This window comes from Priapulus caudatus, unplaced genomic scaffold, assembly GCF_000485595.1.
Source record: "Priapulus caudatus unplaced genomic scaffold, Priapulus_caudatus-5.0.1 Scaffold1041, whole genome shotgun sequence".
In the NCBI taxonomy this organism is placed as follows: Eukaryota; Metazoa; Priapulida; class Priapulimorpha; order Priapulimorphida; family Priapulidae; genus Priapulus; species Priapulus caudatus.
The window spans coordinates 1-16,586 of record NW_014578102.1 but is presented as its reverse complement, the minus strand read 5'-3'; the positions used below and the strand labels follow the sequence as shown (position 1 = coordinate 16,586).

The 16,586-nt window shown below is 46.5% G+C and overlaps 2 protein-coding genes and 1 long non-coding RNA gene across 3 annotated transcripts in view; 2 read left to right on the top strand and 1 right to left on the bottom strand.

Annotated features, from left to right (window-relative positions):
• Window positions 1-4,201, top strand: part of LOC106815092 — a gene marked incomplete at its 5' end in the record, with an annotated part of 34,664 nt that extends 30,463 nt beyond the window's left edge. Inside the window, 4 exons of the mRNA XM_014819519.1 lie at window positions 218-332; window positions 726-976; window positions 1,351-1,515; window positions 4,016-4,201. Of these exons, the coding sequence (XP_014675005.1) occupies window positions 218-332; window positions 726-976; window positions 1,351-1,515; window positions 4,016-4,201 (717 nt within the window). The remainder of the gene's footprint in view (window positions 1-217; window positions 333-725; window positions 977-1,350; window positions 1,516-4,015) is intronic.
• Window positions 4,202-7,247: 3,046 nt separating this feature from the next.
• Window positions 7,248-13,208, top strand: LOC106815097 (protein HEXIM-like). Its single transcript, XM_014819523.1, has 3 exons — window positions 7,248-8,491; window positions 9,839-10,028; window positions 11,901-13,208. The coding sequence occupies exon 1, from the start codon at window positions 7,497-7,499 to the stop codon at window positions 8,448-8,450; it is 954 nt and encodes a 317-aa protein (XP_014675009.1). The 5' UTR covers window positions 7,248-7,496; the 3' UTR covers window positions 8,451-8,491; window positions 9,839-10,028; window positions 11,901-13,208.
• A 1,672-nt stretch (window positions 13,209-14,880) lies between these two features.
• LOC106815094 lies at window positions 14,881-16,560 on the bottom strand. The gene is made up of 2 exons (XR_001394699.1): window positions 16,440-16,560; window positions 14,881-16,023 (listed from the first exon to the last, which is right to left on the bottom strand). It is a non-coding gene; the product is annotated as an uncharacterized LOC106815094 (long non-coding RNA).
• Between the last annotated feature and the right edge of the window lie 26 nt (window positions 16,561-16,586).

Genomic DNA, 16,586 nt, shown 5'->3' with positions numbered 1-16,586 from the left:
TCTTATTACAGTAATATCACAGTCTTATTACAGTCTTATTACAGTAATATCACAGTCTTATTACAGTCTTATTACAGTCATATTACAGTCTTATTGTTCACTGTATCAAAGCCTATCGCGCAAATTTAAGAACTGAGAAAAAATCATCTGAAAATCTCTGACCACGTCTATTTTAATTTCTACCATGTTTCTGCGTCGCGTGCTGCGTCTCCTACAGGACGCGGAGGCGCATGACAGCGGCGTGTACACGTGCGTCGCCGTACTGCGTAGCGGCTGCGTCGGCAGAGCAGACGCCACCGTCACCGTCATCGAATCGCAGACGACGGGCCACGGTAGGTGCCGTAGTGTGTGTGTGTGTGTGTGTGTGTGTGTGTGTGTGCGTGCGTGCGTGCGTGCGTGCGTGCGTGCGTGCGTGCGCGTGCGGGGATGTATGTGCGTGCGTTAAACTAGCGGCCATGGACTACGGTAAGACGTGTGCATGCGCGTGCGCGTGCGTGCGCAACCACGGTCATAGAAGAATGAAATAAACAGCCTAAAAAAACTCGTCGAAATTGAACTAGTAATGGGTTCCTAATATGATGTGCGTACGTGCCTGCGCGTGTACCTGCGTGCGTGTGAGATTGCGCGCATGCGTGCGTGTATGTGTGTGCGTGCGACCATTCCCCTCATTGCTCCCCCAACCACCCACCGACCCAGCACTACTTCATCTAACTCTCGCACCACAGTCTGCGGAAGACCCGTCCTCTCCGAGCCGCTGGGGGCGCTCACGTCGCTGAGGCTCGGGAAGATCGTCGGAGGGCAGACGGCGGACGAGGGCTCGTCTCCGTGGACTGTTATGCTATGGACATCCGAGCTGGGACCGTTCTGTGCAGGAAGCCTCATCGACAGCGAGTGGGTCGTTACGGCAGCTCACTGCTTCGTCGAGTACTGGAATCACACGGGCCGCGAGCTGAGCCCAGATAACCTCAAGCTTAAGGTACGCGTAGCGCCATCTGTTGGCTGATGACGAAGTTAAAGAGGCTATGTGTGGATATGGTGTGTGTGTGGGGTGCGTGTGTGCGTGTGTGCGTGTGCGTGTGTTACACTATCTCTGTTTCCATCCATCTGTCTGTCTGTCCGTCAATCAGTCTGTCTGTCTCTCTTTCTCTCTCTCTCTCTCTCTCTCTCTCCTTTCTTTCTCCCCTTTGCATCGTGGCTGACCGCTTATTTTCCCCGCGTACTCATTGCTGACCTGTGAGCCCGACCTCCACGCTCTCTCTCTCTGACCCTCTCTCTCACAGTTTCTCTCCCCTGTCTCACAGTTTCTCACCCCTTCTCTCTCACAGTTTCTCTCCCCCTCTCTCTCAGCAGTTCGGTCAAGCATGCCACGCAGCCCGGCTTGAGGCCTCAGCGAGGTGGTCACAGCGTCCGGCGGAGATGTTATGCACCGCGGCGTGCCAGTGCAAGACCTACGCACAACGACATCGTGGCACTGCTCGCTCTGCCGCGCTTCGTAGCCTCATGCACACGAACCACGTATCGACGTCATGCCGCCTCGGAAAAGTTTCTCCAACAGTGGTAGGGTTGGAGGGGAGAGAGGCGGGAGCGCAGAGCGTGAGGAGGCGCGCGCGAGTAGAGGGAGGGGGGGATGGAGCGAGAAGAGGGGCGAGAGGGAGAAAGGCAAAGAGAGGAAGAAGACCCGGAGGCGGGAGACGGATGCGGCGGAGAGGGAGGGGTCGCGGAGAGGGACCGTGGAGGAGGAAGGACGCGAGAGGAGGCAGCGAGTGGCGCGAAAGAGAGATGGAGCTATAGACGCGTAACGTGGGCGGGGCTGTTGTTCTAATGCTTGATAACTATTTACGTAACTATATTATTATATAATTGGAAACATCGTTTGCGGCATTTCGAGCACGCAACACTTAACAATTATTCCCTCTAACATCGCTGGACGAGCCCGTCCTCCTCACATTGGTAATATCTATTCACCCGCCCCTGCCCTCTCCGCGCACCCCCTTGCTCACAGGGCACATCTTACAGGGTTATTTATATAGCGAAACATCGTTTCATTCGCGCGCTATGCCTTCTCCGCTTACCTCTCGGCAGGTATTTTTTCGGCGGCGCGCGCGGGCTGGGCGTGGGACGGCGCCTGCGCGACGACTGTCGGAGGAAGGGTGTACCAACCCAGCTACCTATTTTGTCATGCCTCTCGGCTCGCGCAGCCGAGTGTGAGGCGTCACTAGGCGTCCCTGTCACACGGAACAGTTCTGCCGCCGGATATCCACACTCAGGTAATGAGAGAGAGACGAGAGAGAGAAAGAGAGCCGGTGCCGCCTGACCATGCGCCTGGGGAGCCGGGCATCGAGGGGAGAGGGATATAGATAGAGTGGCGAAGGGACGAGAGCCGAGAGAGAGACAAGACGAGGGAGGCGCAGAATGCGGGAAAGGTAATTATGAGAGAGAGATAGAGAGGAGACGAGAGGCGGGGACCCGCGGCTAGGAAGATGGAGAGGGAGAAAAAGCTGACGGAGACGAGAGAGAACGAGAAGAAGACGAGAGAGATGGGATCGGGAGAAAGGGAGAGAGGCTTGGACGAGAGACGAGAGAGAGCGATCAGAGAGAGTCTCGAGGAGAGAGAACGAGGAGAGAGAAGAGGAGGGCGGAGAGCAGGTGACCAAGAAGGAGAGGAGAAAGTGAGGCGAGAGCGGAGAGATGCGCGCAGGAGATGACGAGCCGCAGAGAGTCCAATCCGGGAGAGAGACCGTGCCAGAGCCAGAGAGAGAGAAGAGAGAGAGATTCAGAGCGGGGAGAGGTAAGAGAGACGTCGGAGAGGTCAGATCAGAGAGAGAGAGAGGCAAGAGAGGGTAGAGAGAGAAGAGAGAGCAGAGCAGCGTTATGAGAGAGATAGTGAAGAGACGCAGGGGAGACGGAGGACGAGAGAGGAGAGAGAGAATGAGAGAGATGCGGCGAGAGAGAGAGGGAGAGAGGTAGAGAAAGTGAGAGAGGCTAGAGAGAGGGTAGAGAGAGGGTTAGGAGAGAGGTGACGGAGAGAGCGTTTATGAGACGCGGGGAGAAGAGGTAGAGGACAGGTTAGAGAGAGATAAAGGCAGAGAGGAGAAGGAGGTAGGAGAGAGAGGTAGCGAGAGGAGAGAGAGAGGTTAGATAGAGGGGAGGTACGAGAGAGCGGTAGAAGCACCCCGATAGAGAGAGGGGAGGTGGGCGGGCGGAGACGTGAGGAGAGTAGTATGGTTAGTTAGAGAGAAGTTCTGAGAGAGGTGTAAGAGAGCAGGGCAGAGAGCAGAGAGAGGGAGAAAGAAAGGTAGAGGAGGAGGAGAGAGGATACACTGGAGAGACCGGCTACGAGCGAGGGAGAGTATGGACCGGAGCAGGGAGAGGAGGGAGCAGATGACCGGACGATGGGAGAGGGGTCGACAGGCAAGAGCTGAAAGACGTCGGCGGGGGACGGGAGGATGAGAGGCAGCGACCAGAGAAGAAGACGACAGAGAGAGAATGATGGTAGAGGAGAGAGAGACCGAGACGAGGCACATAGGAGAGGGGAGGAGAGGAAAGAGGCGACGGCGCAGAGCACCGAGAGGGAAAGAGTTCTGCGAGGAGAAAGACTCAGCCACCGCAGACGAGCCGCAGAAGAGATTGTTGGAACAGCGCGAGAGAGAGAGCGCTGCGAGAGACGCACGAGAGCGAGGAGAGGAGAGAGAGAGGAGAGACGAGAAGACGACGAGCACGAGAGAAAGAGAGAGAGAGAGAGAGACGAGGAAGGAGAGAGAGGAGCAGGCGAGGCATCCGAGAGCGACGCGAGCGAAGAGAGAGCGAGGAGAGAAGAGCGACGGGAGCGCACGCGCGCGAGAGAGAGAGAGAGAGAGAGAGAGAGAGAGAGAGAGAGAGAGAGAGAGAGCGTGAGAGAGATCTCTATATAGATATATAGAGCACAACTATCCCCACGCTAACATACTACACCTTCTCCCGACCACCATCCTATCTCTTTCCTCTACCTCTTAACTCTTTGCTCCCGCACGCGCAGGTGATCGGCGACCCGTGTAAAGGTGACAGCGGCGGACCGTTCGTCATGAAGCACTCGGGCCGCTGGTACCTCGTCGGACTCGTCAGCTGGGGCGAGGGATGCGCGCGCCGGGGCAAGTATGGCTTCTATACAAAGCTCAGCCGCTACCACCACGACTTCATCCGCGAGCATGTCGGCTGGGCCTGACCGTCAGTGAGCGAGGGAGAAACCGGAGAAGGAGAAACCGGAGAAGGAGAAACCGGAGAAGGAGAAACCGGAGAAGGAGAAACCGGAGAAGGCGAAACCGTGAGAAGGGGTTAAGGATTTCTAGGAGAGAGCTGTCGAGGCGGGAGCGTATGGTTACGTGCGTGTAGGCAGTGATGGCGTGCGATTCTTATCGTTGATGTGGTCGTTTGCAGGATGGGTTTAGGGAGTAAAAAATTGGCCAGTGTTGTACGCTAGGTAACTTGTAACGCGTTAGTGACTTGGAGGCGTACACGTGGTTAAGACCTTCGATCATGCGATCAGAACGATACTGATGTGTGAATTTCTGTCTATGTGTGTGTGTGTGTGTGTGTGTGTGTGCGTGCGTGCGTGCGCGAGCGTGCGTGCGAGTGTGTGTGTGTGTGTGTGCGCACGCGCGTACGTGCCTACGTGCGTCCGTGCACGTGTGTGTCTGCGTGCGCGCGATTGCTCACGTATCAGTCTGAGATTAGAATCACGTTTGTGATGTTGTGAGATTAAACAGCGACACTTCAACAGCCAGTACGCACTTTCTCTGTCGTTGCCTGTAGCCATGAGATGTTGCATAAACCCACATGACGGATATCATACACTAATCATATTATATGTAGCACAATAATGATGTAATAATATATATGTAGTACGGATATCTTACAATAACTGTATTATGTTTAGTACGCGTGAGTCAGAAAATCAAAGACGACGGTGGTTACTATAGCAACCGCCATGTTTATGTCATACCCGTTACATCATACGCGCGGTGTTCTCACGAATGTGTAGTTGACTCTCACTCGACATTTCTTATCCATGTAATCAGGAGTAAATAATCACAAATCGTTGATTGTTCCCAAACGTTTTTGTCATTATTTATTCCTGATGTATTGTAGGATCATTTTCTCCCAGTAATGTGCCGCCTATGCAAATAGCTTCGGTGTTCGTGCGTGGTACACGTACTTCTATAGAAATAAATATGTGGAATGCTTTTTGTATATTGGCGCCGGCTACTCAAAAGTCGTTGGTGATTATCCTACATCTCTGTTACAAGATTTGTTTCAAATGAGGGACGTAATAGTATTAATAAAAATATATAAACACGATAATCGGCTGCTGCATTTCTTATTGGCGATTCTGAATGGCGTGTGGAAACTAAAGTAACCCCACTCTTCCCTTCCCCGTGTTACACCGACATTAAAATATTTTAAATAGTACAATAAACAATAAAACAAGTTAACCACATGTGTATAAAACCGTTATGTACATTTTTTTAAATTTAGTTATTTAGGCAATTATCCATCATATACAATACATAGCATACTTTTATAATAAAATTCTGAATTCATAAAATTGGATAACTATCAAAGATATATACACAAAAAGAATGACTAGCACACTTATTTACATTGTGGTCCTTGTTTTGCTATGCATTGAATCTAACAATTACACTACTATCAAGCACTAACTATTGAAATATACAAATTTGTAGTTTTAACCGGTCATACAATGGTACATTCTCATAAGACGATACAAACTTTTCTTATGCCTAATTTCAACCGAATTCTTTTAGCAAAAATCATACTCCTCTGCCTCTAAAGTTTTTACCTTTTTCGTCAGACATTTCTTAACACTATACTTAAAACTAGAATAAACTGAATTTGTCCTAACTTGCTATGGTAGAGAGTTCCAAGCTTCAATTGCAGTATAAGTAAAATAGTTTTTCCCACTGTTTCCCTCCCTCGGTTTAAAAATAGACATCTCACCTTTCCTTGTATTGAAACTATGGACTTCTGACGTTAACATGAAACCTTAAGCTTCTGTCATATACTATGGGCCGAGATTACGTAATATTTTAAAAACCCTTTAGTTATTGACCTTCAGTTGCATTATCCTAAACTCTACAGGCCACACTTGTGAAATACTTATTAAAATTATTTGCAAGAATTGCTTTGTCATAACATATATTTTCTCCAATTTTTAGCCTTACCCCAGCCCAAGTTATTGGTTCCCTTATTTTTGATCCCCATACATGTACATATATTTGTATTTGAATTACATGCAATAAAGATTAAATAATAATAATAATAATAATAATAATAATTTTAACAGGTATCTACAACCGAGCAGTAGTTGTGCGTGTAACGTAAAGTCCATAATACTTATAACGTGGGCTGCGTTATAAGCAAATTCACGAAATCTAACTACTAATGTCTAACACGTAACTCGCGGGACCTGACCTGTCACAGTCGTTACAGAAACACCAGAATAATTTTCTCGTGCAGAATTAGAATACTGTAGACGACGTAGTTTTTGGGTATTTTTATTTTTTATTTTTATTTGTTTATTTAGGCAATTATCCATCATATACAATAACCAGATAAGCAAAAGCCTCGTGAGCAATAGGTCTCACAGGCGGTAGAGCTCGGCCTGTAGAAGAGGACATGACAGTACAGTAGGCTAGATCTATCAATCGATAATAATTTAGCGTGGGTAAATTTATCGTGCATACGGTCTAAGTATTTTTAATAATTTTTTGGCCACGCCGATACACTTTAGAGTTTAGTGTCAAACATTACGGAGCATCCTCCTCTCCTGTGGTATGATACCGCCATCTACTGGTAAGTTATGTTACTAATCGGGGTAATAAAGACGTTTGGGATCCGGCCGAAGTTTGCCGAATGATTGCGCAATGTAAAATTTTCTGTTTTAAATCAAACAAATTTAGAAAGATTTCTTCGTTTAGTATTAAATATATTTTATTATATTTTTGTTGAGTATACTATTTAAGATCGCTAGCTTTACCTAGCGGGAAAGGTGTATAGTTGTCTTTGGTTCTATTCGTAATGTGGACGCTGCTATTTTCGCATGGGGCGGGCAGAGGGGCGGGTGAGCGATGAGGAGCATTTTTATTTTTAAATTGCCAGGAATTACGTCAAAAATTTTGCAAAAGCTAAGATCTGATTCTCTTAACATATATTAACAACGTTTATTTGCATAATTTTATTTGTATAATTGCCAATACTGTGACTAGGTGCAAATTTACCTTCTCTTTATGAAAAAGTAAACAAGTCCAACCAGAGTCCAACTGTGGCGTCATAGACACGTGATACACCTTGTTGTTCATCTTCGAGTTACGAGTCACGACAGTTCTACGTTGAGCTTTGATAAGAAGGGTGCTTTTACGTTCCCTTGTCGTTGATCGATCAAGTATCAGGGAAGCAGACGAAGCAAAAAGAGAAAAGCTATCTCGTAAATTTATATAAGCATGTTTCCAGTTGGAGGTACGGACCGTGGAGAAACTGACGTGCATTTTGTCAGTAGAATGACTGATTTGTCGAAGGAAGGTCGTGCGGATATTGAAGAGGCAAAAATGAATGAATCGGAAAACATTTCATCGTTGACGATAACCGACATAGATATTAAATCCGACATGTCAGATTGCGATAACGGTCAAGACTCTCGACCAAGTGAAGACACAGAAGAGCCTGCATCGAAAAAGCGAAAGCATCGGCGGGGCAAGGCAGCAGGAGGTAGGAAAAATAAAAATTTTGATAGAAAACGCGATGAGAGCGGCGATCCAAGTGACAGCGATAATTTTGTCTCATGCTCGCAATTAGGGGAAATGTTACCTGCAGCCGCTGTCGAACTACAGGGCGATTGTCAAACGCCCGCTGTCACGAGAAAAAGAAGACGACGACGACCTTTACAACAGCAAGTTAGGCCTGTGCCACCGATGGCGCCGATGAATTCAACGCAGTTTCTCATCGACGACCAAGATGTGAGTAACTGCGGACTCTATCGCAGCTTCGAAACGCCGCAGCACGAAAACGGCTTTGTCTCGCCGAAGATGCAGAGCCCCCTAGCGGGAAGTCCAACCGGCAGCGACTTCAACTACGAGTACGACTCGCCCGACAACATCGACACAGTGGACTTCCTCCAGCGAGACTTTGAGAACGAGTACGCGAGCGTCGCGGAGGCGCGGCTGTCCGACCTCAGCCGCGACAACCTGGTGCGGCAGATTCTCATGCTCGAGGAACAGTGCAACAACCTGTCGAACTGTGCGAGCGCACTGAAGTCGTCGACGCGCGATCGACAGGTCGATGACGTAATCGGCGAGTTGCTGAACGAGTACAGGAAGCTGAAGCGGAAAAACTCTATTCTGAAAGAGGAGAATCGTCTACTCGAGGAGGCGAGAAAGATCGAGGTCCGACCGTTGTGATTGCACGTTGGCGCTGACACAGTGATGCATCTGCAGCGCCGGTACTAAGTACTACTACTACAGTTCATGCTAACAGTCCGATAAATAATCGCTAGTTGTTAATTATTCTGCGTTAAATCGCAATGCTGGTGGATTTTGCGCCAGTGTGAAATTCTACAAGTTGTTGCACGGTGTGTATTCTTTTTTTGCAGAAATGTCGGTAGTATAGCATTTGTTTATAGTGTCTCCTAATATATCCATCTTTTTTTGTATCGGAGGGTTTTCGTTTATATATGATGTTAGGTAAACGTTCAAGATGGAATAATCCTTATATAATTTAAAAATTCATATGAAAATAGATGTCACAAGTGAGATCACATGTAACGCAGCAAAACTTTTTTCCATCACCTATCAGGGTTAGATACTAACCATTTTAGTTCATTAGTCCACAGGACTAGTAAAAGAAAAAATGTACTAGTCTTTCCAAGATTCTACTAGTCCTGCCGAAGGCACAGAGCCATCTAATTTCTCTTCCTGCGACTTACGTTTGGGAGGTGGAGGACGAGCTCCGTCCAAATACTTTCACATAACAACCTTGATGTTAGTATTGGATAAGGATGTACCTACTACTACAGAGTTTCTTATACATAAGAGGCATAGTGGCGCACCGCCGTTGTCAAATTTAACATCGCCGTTGTGAAAATGTTTCTGTATTTACTGATAAGTATATCCTGTATCTATATACCTATAAGTATATCAATACATCCTGTATTTGAATCCATCATGCAATTTTTTTTTCCTAAACTGGCCATTACCTCCTTTGTCTAATTTTCCCTCAGAAGAAACCCTGTACTATGCTTCACTACTTGTATCACTACTATAGATAACTATTTGTATCGACAGCTTCAAGTAAAACACGCATGCGGTGTGGTTGCGATGTAAATACCTCGCTATGAGAGCGTATAAACTGATTAGTTGTGTCATTTATACAATCAGACCGTTTGTTCTATGTCGACAGCTACTGTCACGCAATCGATTGGTAGACTGGTTTGTGGCCCCATTGTTTTTTTAACAATGTTTGTACTGTCATAGGGTCTAGCGTGCTTACAGCGTGCTAGCGTCTACTTGTACTAGCGCTTCTATTAAACAGGGAAAACTTGTTGATGGCAATGAGTTATATATATATAGCTCTTATATATAGGACTAACGGACTAGCGTTAGTGTCGACCCCTGCAGGCTATTACCAATCTTGTTATTGCAAACTAAAAGAAATCTTGTACATGCACATTGTATAAATAAAGTGAATTCCTTTTTTGCCGTCATCATAAGAACCTGTATTGACTTGATGCGTTTGGCAGTTGTCGTCAACTTATCGACGCGTTTAATGCCACAAATTTTAACATCCGCAGGTAGGAAACCACCACTGGTTACACCCGAAACCACCACTATCTACGCTCGGGCAGACGAGCCCGGGGCGTGGTGACGCCTGCGCCACCTAGCGTTGCCTGTTTGTGCCACAGCGGTGCGATTCAGTCCCCGCAAGTGGCCTGTCACTGTAGGGTCGAGGCAGACCTGTGTTTGGGCCAGCAAGAACGAAAGGTAATCACGGCCCTATTGTGGCGGTGGTGATGATAGTGGTGATGGTGGTGGTGGTGGTGGTGACTGCAGCTTCATGTAATTTTCTTTCCCTAACAGGTTACGTCGTGCTTCCAGAGTTTCGTGATGACCAGTCTTTTGAGTTGTCGAGTGAGGGAGAATGGGGAGGATGGGAGTGTGGAGAGCAGGGGTCGAAATAAGCGATGGTCCGGTGGTCCGATGGTCCGGGGCCATCAAATAATCAGGAGGACCATTGAATATTTTGGTCTCATTTTACGGTAAATAAATTTCCTTTGAAGTTTCCGCGTTCCAATATACTATTAAAGTGAATAAACAATTACTGTATCGTTTGATACATTCATTGTTACTGTAGGTGAATAATTAAACCATTTTATCACCATGTAAAATCTCTTTCTTACGCTTGCACGCCGCATTACTTTTAGAGAACAATTTCAAATTTAGGAGGACCATCTAAAATTTAGGAGGACCATCTAAATTTCAAACTAGATGGTCCTGTGGACCATCTCTTTTTTCTCCTTATTTCTACCCCTGTGAGAGGGTAGTGTGTGTCAGCACGGGGGATGGAGGGCGCATGTTGCTGTGCCCCACGCTACTGTGAGGTAGCTCTAGGACTATAGCCCGCGTACAGTTGCCGCAGGCACCTGAGGCAACTGCGCAACTTGTCGCCTGCGGCAACTGTACGCGGGCTATAGTCCTAGAGCTACTGGTGAGGTAGCCATCACTGTCGTAATAGACACGGCTTCAGCATTCGGGAGCGTGCGAGCACTGAGCGGGGAGTCGTGATAAAGCAGGGAGGAAAAACTGTAGTCGGCTAGCATCAACCCGACCCATCAAAGCGAGGATATCTCGTGTTTTTTTACCAACCGTTTTCATATTTTCCGTTGTGATACTTAGCGGTTTTCACTGATTCGTATACGGTCCCCCGTTTGTCATTGCCTGATCGCATGAAGTGCAAACTGCAAGTTTTGTTTGGATGCGGAATATTTTCATTTATGAGGGTGACTCATCTGTACAGAAGTTGGCCAAGGACCTAGAATATTGCCAATCTGCCACAGATACGGTGGCTAATTGCGAGGGTAGAGGAGGGCCCTTTTTTCAACTGAGCCCCTGCCCTTCTGAAAGTCTGTGCACGTCACTGGCTTGCGTTATTGCAGGCTTCAAAATCGTGGCCTTTTATATGTGGGAGTGGGCTCATATCGTATCGTGGGTCTATGTGCAGGGATTTAGCGAATGCCCACGCGACTGTGAAACTTAACGTCTGTGCAACGCGGCGGGATATAGTACAGGATCGTTTCTTGGAGCTTGTCCAAGTGCCGTGGTAGCAAGTGTGCTGGCGTGATGATAGTGTGTGGGAGGTGGTAATAGATTTACGCTCACGCACCACAGGAGGGTGAAGCAACTGTACTGATGACACGTACACGCTGAATGGATGTGGGTAGCTCTAGATGTGGGTAGGCAGGCAGGCTACAGGACGCGTATATCTGTCAGTACACAGTATCAGTACACAGCTGTGAGTGAGCAGTCTATTTATAGAATCGGGCTGTGCGTGTATGTATGCGTGCGCCTGTGACCTGTGTACCTTGTACGGCTGCGTTGCGGTATTTTAAGCCATGTACAGATCAGGTGGGATTGGTGTCAGGGGGCGAACAAGCTGCGACTCTAACCAGCTGTGACACGTACATGTACATCAAGAGTACATAATAGAGATTATCTCTATTATCACATCTCTATTTATTATAGTATTGTGTACTCTTGATGTACGTGCATCGGCTGTGAGAGCGTTTGGTTTAAAAAGCAGGTGTGAGGATCACACCACGAGTGAGCGTAGTTTCATCTCCTGCGCCTGTATTGCAGGAGGTTGGCCTTCAATGCCGCTCTGGCAGGCGGCCGGAGAGGACTCGCCGAACCACCAGAGGAAGCCCCCGAGGCTTACGCTCGGACGGCGCGCGTAGCCACCAGCAGTGGCGACCGCAGAGAGAGAGAGAGAGAGAGAGAGCGAGCGCGGAACGGGTTCGAAAAAATATGTCCTCGAGCCCTGCCTTCCCCCCTTCCCCACACACTCGCGAGTTGTGAGCTAATAATAGTGGCGTGCACAGGTCTTATATGTGGATCTACTTTGTGCGACGTTTTGTATGTTTGTGTAGTAGGTTATGTTCGACGGTGACCACCAGATGGCAGGACGATTCGTACGCTCGGCGGAAACAACGGAGCGTTCGTTCGAGTGACGGGGAGCCTCGTCTCTGAACGTTGTCGGCAAAATGTCGCGCATCGGTTGTGAACTGCATTGTTTTTCGTTTATGTATTACGCTGAAGAGTTTCGTTTTCTGTATAATGTGTTGATCGGACTTCGGCGCTGTGTCGTAGCAGACGCGTGGTGTGACACTGTGATGTAGTGTGTGTGTGTGCGTGCGTGCGTGCGTGCGTGTGCGTGCGTCCGTACGTCCGTGCGTGCATGTATGCGTGCGATTTCTCCAGAACGCTCGCTACTTTCTCTGGGGCGTGGCACGTCGTGACAATCCCCCCCTCACGCCGACACCCCTGCCCGGATCGCTCGAAAGCACCGCTGCACTCCCCCCCCCCCTGATCACGGTGGGTGAGGGCCCTGCATTCTTTACCCCGATGCGCATTTCAGATGGGTAGCGGCGTTATTCCTCCGTACTCTTTAATATCATTCATTATTCACTCCCTGCTAACAAGAAGCTGTCGTTGCTTACTGCGGTGTAACTCATGGATCGATGGACTGACTGCCACGCGGAAGGCGGTGGGGGGGGGGCGGCATTTAAGCAGACGAACGTTCTTAGTTCTTCGAGATCGGATCGCCTGCCTGCCGGCGAACAGATCTCAGCTTATTCTGCGAATATTTTGCACACCTGCGGCGTTGTGTGTATGCTCATGCGTGTGTATGCTCATGCGTGTGTATGTCATGTGCGTATGTCGCGTGCTCATGTGTATGTGTGTATGCTTTCTTGCTAGGCGAGGCCGAGCGGCTGTCGAGATTTTGCCTCGTGGGTGAAATTATCCAGGTCCGCGGATGGAGCTCGTGCTGGAGGTGGGGGTAGGTGCGAGCCCCTGGCTGCTTGTAGGTGTGGCCGTGTGCGTGCGTACGTGCGTGTGCGTGCGTACGTGCGTGTGCGTGCGTGTGTATTTGCGTAAATGTCTGTGTGCGTGTGGGCGTGCGTGAGCGCGTGCGCGTGCGTGCATGCGTGTGCGTGCCTGTGTATGTCTGTGTGCGTGTGGGCGTGCGTGCGTTCGTGTATGTGTGTGAGTGTGTGTGCGCGTGCATCTGTATTTCTGTGTATGTGTGTGTGCGCTTGGGTATGTATGTGTGTGTGCGCGTGCGTGTTTCGGCTGCTATGTGATATCAGAAGTAGATAATAGGGAATTTCCCTATTATCTACTTCTGGTGATATGTAGCTGGCACATCTTTATCTGTGTTCGAACAGCGGTAAAAACGAAAGATGTTTGTTGTACCGTCGCTGGCCTGGGCCACGGTTATCGCTGGCAAGTGGATTTCACTCACAGGTCCGTATATAATCTTGTTCCGTTGCCCCAAACTAAATATGCAGAGATGAATTTCGGGGTGTCTGTGTGTATCTTGGTCAGGGTGTGGTGCGGTGGGGGAGGGGAAACGTCACTCGTGTGGGTATACTTTGGTATTTTGTAAATCGTAATCGGAATTTTCCACGGTAGAAAGTTCGTGATGATCGAGACTGTGGCAGAGTGCAAAACAGCAACTCCTGTAATATTTAGGAGGCAGTTATAACATGTCCCCCTTGCTCTAATAATTGCCAAAACTTTGTGTCCCCCTCCTTCGCCTACGTGTAGAGATGGTTAGATCCGACCTTGGTATGTCACTAGGCTCGCCGGAATATAGATAGTAACATGATCTTGTGAAGTTACGCTGTAGTGTGCGTGTGTGTGCGTGCGTGCGTGTTGTGGTGCCACGCATCATAAAAAGTGATTTGTTCGGTTGTAAAAAAAATATCTGTCAGGTCCCACAACGCATTTATATCTCCCTAGTAACAGTGCAGAAAGGTTTTGGGGGAATTGGGCCAGTGTGCCGCAATTTTTAATAAAGATTTCTTGCATTCGAATTGCTGTTTAGTTTTTTTTTGGTTTTGTTGTTCGCGTGCAAGTACAGCATGTGCACTGCTCCAGAAAAAATGCACGTAAAACCACTGAAAGTTAATAATTAAATTAGTGTTTTGCAAACGTGATTAGGCCTACATAAGAATAATCTTGAAATCAACATAAAAACCTCCCAAGTGTAATGTACTCTTGAGATCTCGTGCACATTTGATTAACCATGACGTAAGTGCAAGAGTCATATTATCTTCTTTATAGTCTACTACCATAATTCACTATTATAATTACAAGTTTGGATAACCGTACTTATGAAGTTATGGGCTTGCACCATTACGCATAGCCTGCATTAGTAACGTCATTGTAGCTGCATGTTGAAGGCTTATCAACGTTGCGTGAAATCACCGCTAGGGGCCGCCACGCGACTAGTAATGATTTAGACGATTTACTCTTCTACAGATGATGATAGTAGCTGGCCGTAGACATAGTATCTACGTACGAACTCTTATTGGGCAAAACAAACAGCGAAATTAACGTATGCACCCACGTCTACGAAATGTGCTGTAACCCTCTTACACAGCTTCCCCAGCCCACTCTGTGAGGAAACACCTGAGTATGTGGAAAGTGTTCCTACAATCAGTGTGCTGCATCCAGTGGGTACACATTTTTATTTGTAACGCTCTTTCACAGTATTGTCACGTTACTATGTTACATCATTAAAGAATCAATATATACATGCTTTTTAACAATGTTTACTTGCATTTTATAATTTTATTTTGCAATATATATTTTGGAATTACGAACTTCATTTGGCCAAAAATTCTCCACAGTAATGCATCTCTAATTATGAAATAATTATGAAATTATAATTATGAATTATGGATACAATCCACGTTAGGGTATTTCACGTCACAAACGTTTCTTCTGGAATGCATTACTTCTGTAATGTGGCAAATTACTATACCATTATGCAAAACCTTTAGAAAAACCTTTGGCAATATCCTTCACTTATTATGGTTGGGGCTGTATCATGAATAATAAATACATGCACCCGGAAAGTTTGTATACACATTTATATAAAAAAGTGGTATTCATATTATTCTGTATATATGTCAGCACGTCAATTGTGTTTGCAATGATACACAATTAGCACGAATACGATTTTACAGCATATCCAGTTTCAAACAAACTTACGACAGTATTATTATATACAAAACCGTCCATTAACTATTATGTTCAAAGAAGAGGTATAAAATCTATTCAATATACATATACAGATTCACTATATTGTTTTTTTCCCATAATAGGTTACCTATTCTCTGCAATTTCTAGACTGTAATGTGAAAGCACTGGCGTGTCCTGACATCTCTGGAAACAACTGCAGTGAATCGGAGCAGAGATCCCGAACATTCCTGTAATCAACCGCATATACTCTCAGCTGCTGCATAGTATACTACGAGACTTTCTGTAAGGCAACTGATACTCTACGTACAAGTTAAACACAAACACGCACGCATGCACGTACATGTACGCGCAGTCGTACGTATGCACACACGTGAATATACATGTATTTATATGCGCATATACAAGACTCTTTGCAAATTCACATCTTGATTCAATGTATTACTTCATACACATCAATCTTTAAATCACCACCCTCACTTCTTACTGCTAGAGAACTTTATCACCTTAATTTTACATAGATGCTATATGTACGATAAAATCGAACCAATGTAATAACAAAGCATTTGTATAAGTAAAGTGTAGGCTATTGCACAGATTCAATGCAGGAAGTAGAGTCATTGCTGGATCACTCTGCCATTAACAGCTAGCTGCCAAATAGCATTGGAAAAGGCTTCTGCCTTGCCTACGTGAGTGTCTCCCCTTTTGTTACCTACAAAGAGAAAATTATTCATACGATTTAATAGGACTATTGTAGATACATAATTCCTTTAAGGGGAATATTGGTCCATCACATTTTTACACATCACTGACACAGAGCATATCACGAAAACTGTAAGACTAGTGCTGCCATCTGACGAAGTTGCCTTTTAATTTTAATTTTTGACATTTTAGATTAACAGCTACTAGCACTAGCAAGTGTAAAGGATAAGGATAAATTCTTTCTGTTTAGAATAAATACATGCACAATCTAAAATATAATAATCTATAATAGTGACACACAGGATATTGCAATCCTTCTTTTAAATGTTTAAATAAGAAACAGTTGGTCAGATGTGTGTGGCTGAAAACTGGAATCGTGCAACTTTTCTTTGCGTTATCGACAATGTAATTATGATATAATTATACCCTAGCTTCCAAGTACTCTATCCTTCTCTCCAGATCAGTCAACTTTTCATTTAGAGTCGCAAGTCTAGCCCTGCACGACATGTCTGAAAACAAGGGAAAAAATATTTAATTAATACTGCCACCATGAGGTTGATATATATATATATA

Bases quoted from the DNA above. Each gene is read 5' to 3' on its own strand.
- LOC106815097 (XM_014819523.1), top strand. From the start codon at position 7,497: ATGTTTCCAGTTGGAGGTACGGACCGTGGAGAAACTGACGTGCATTTT.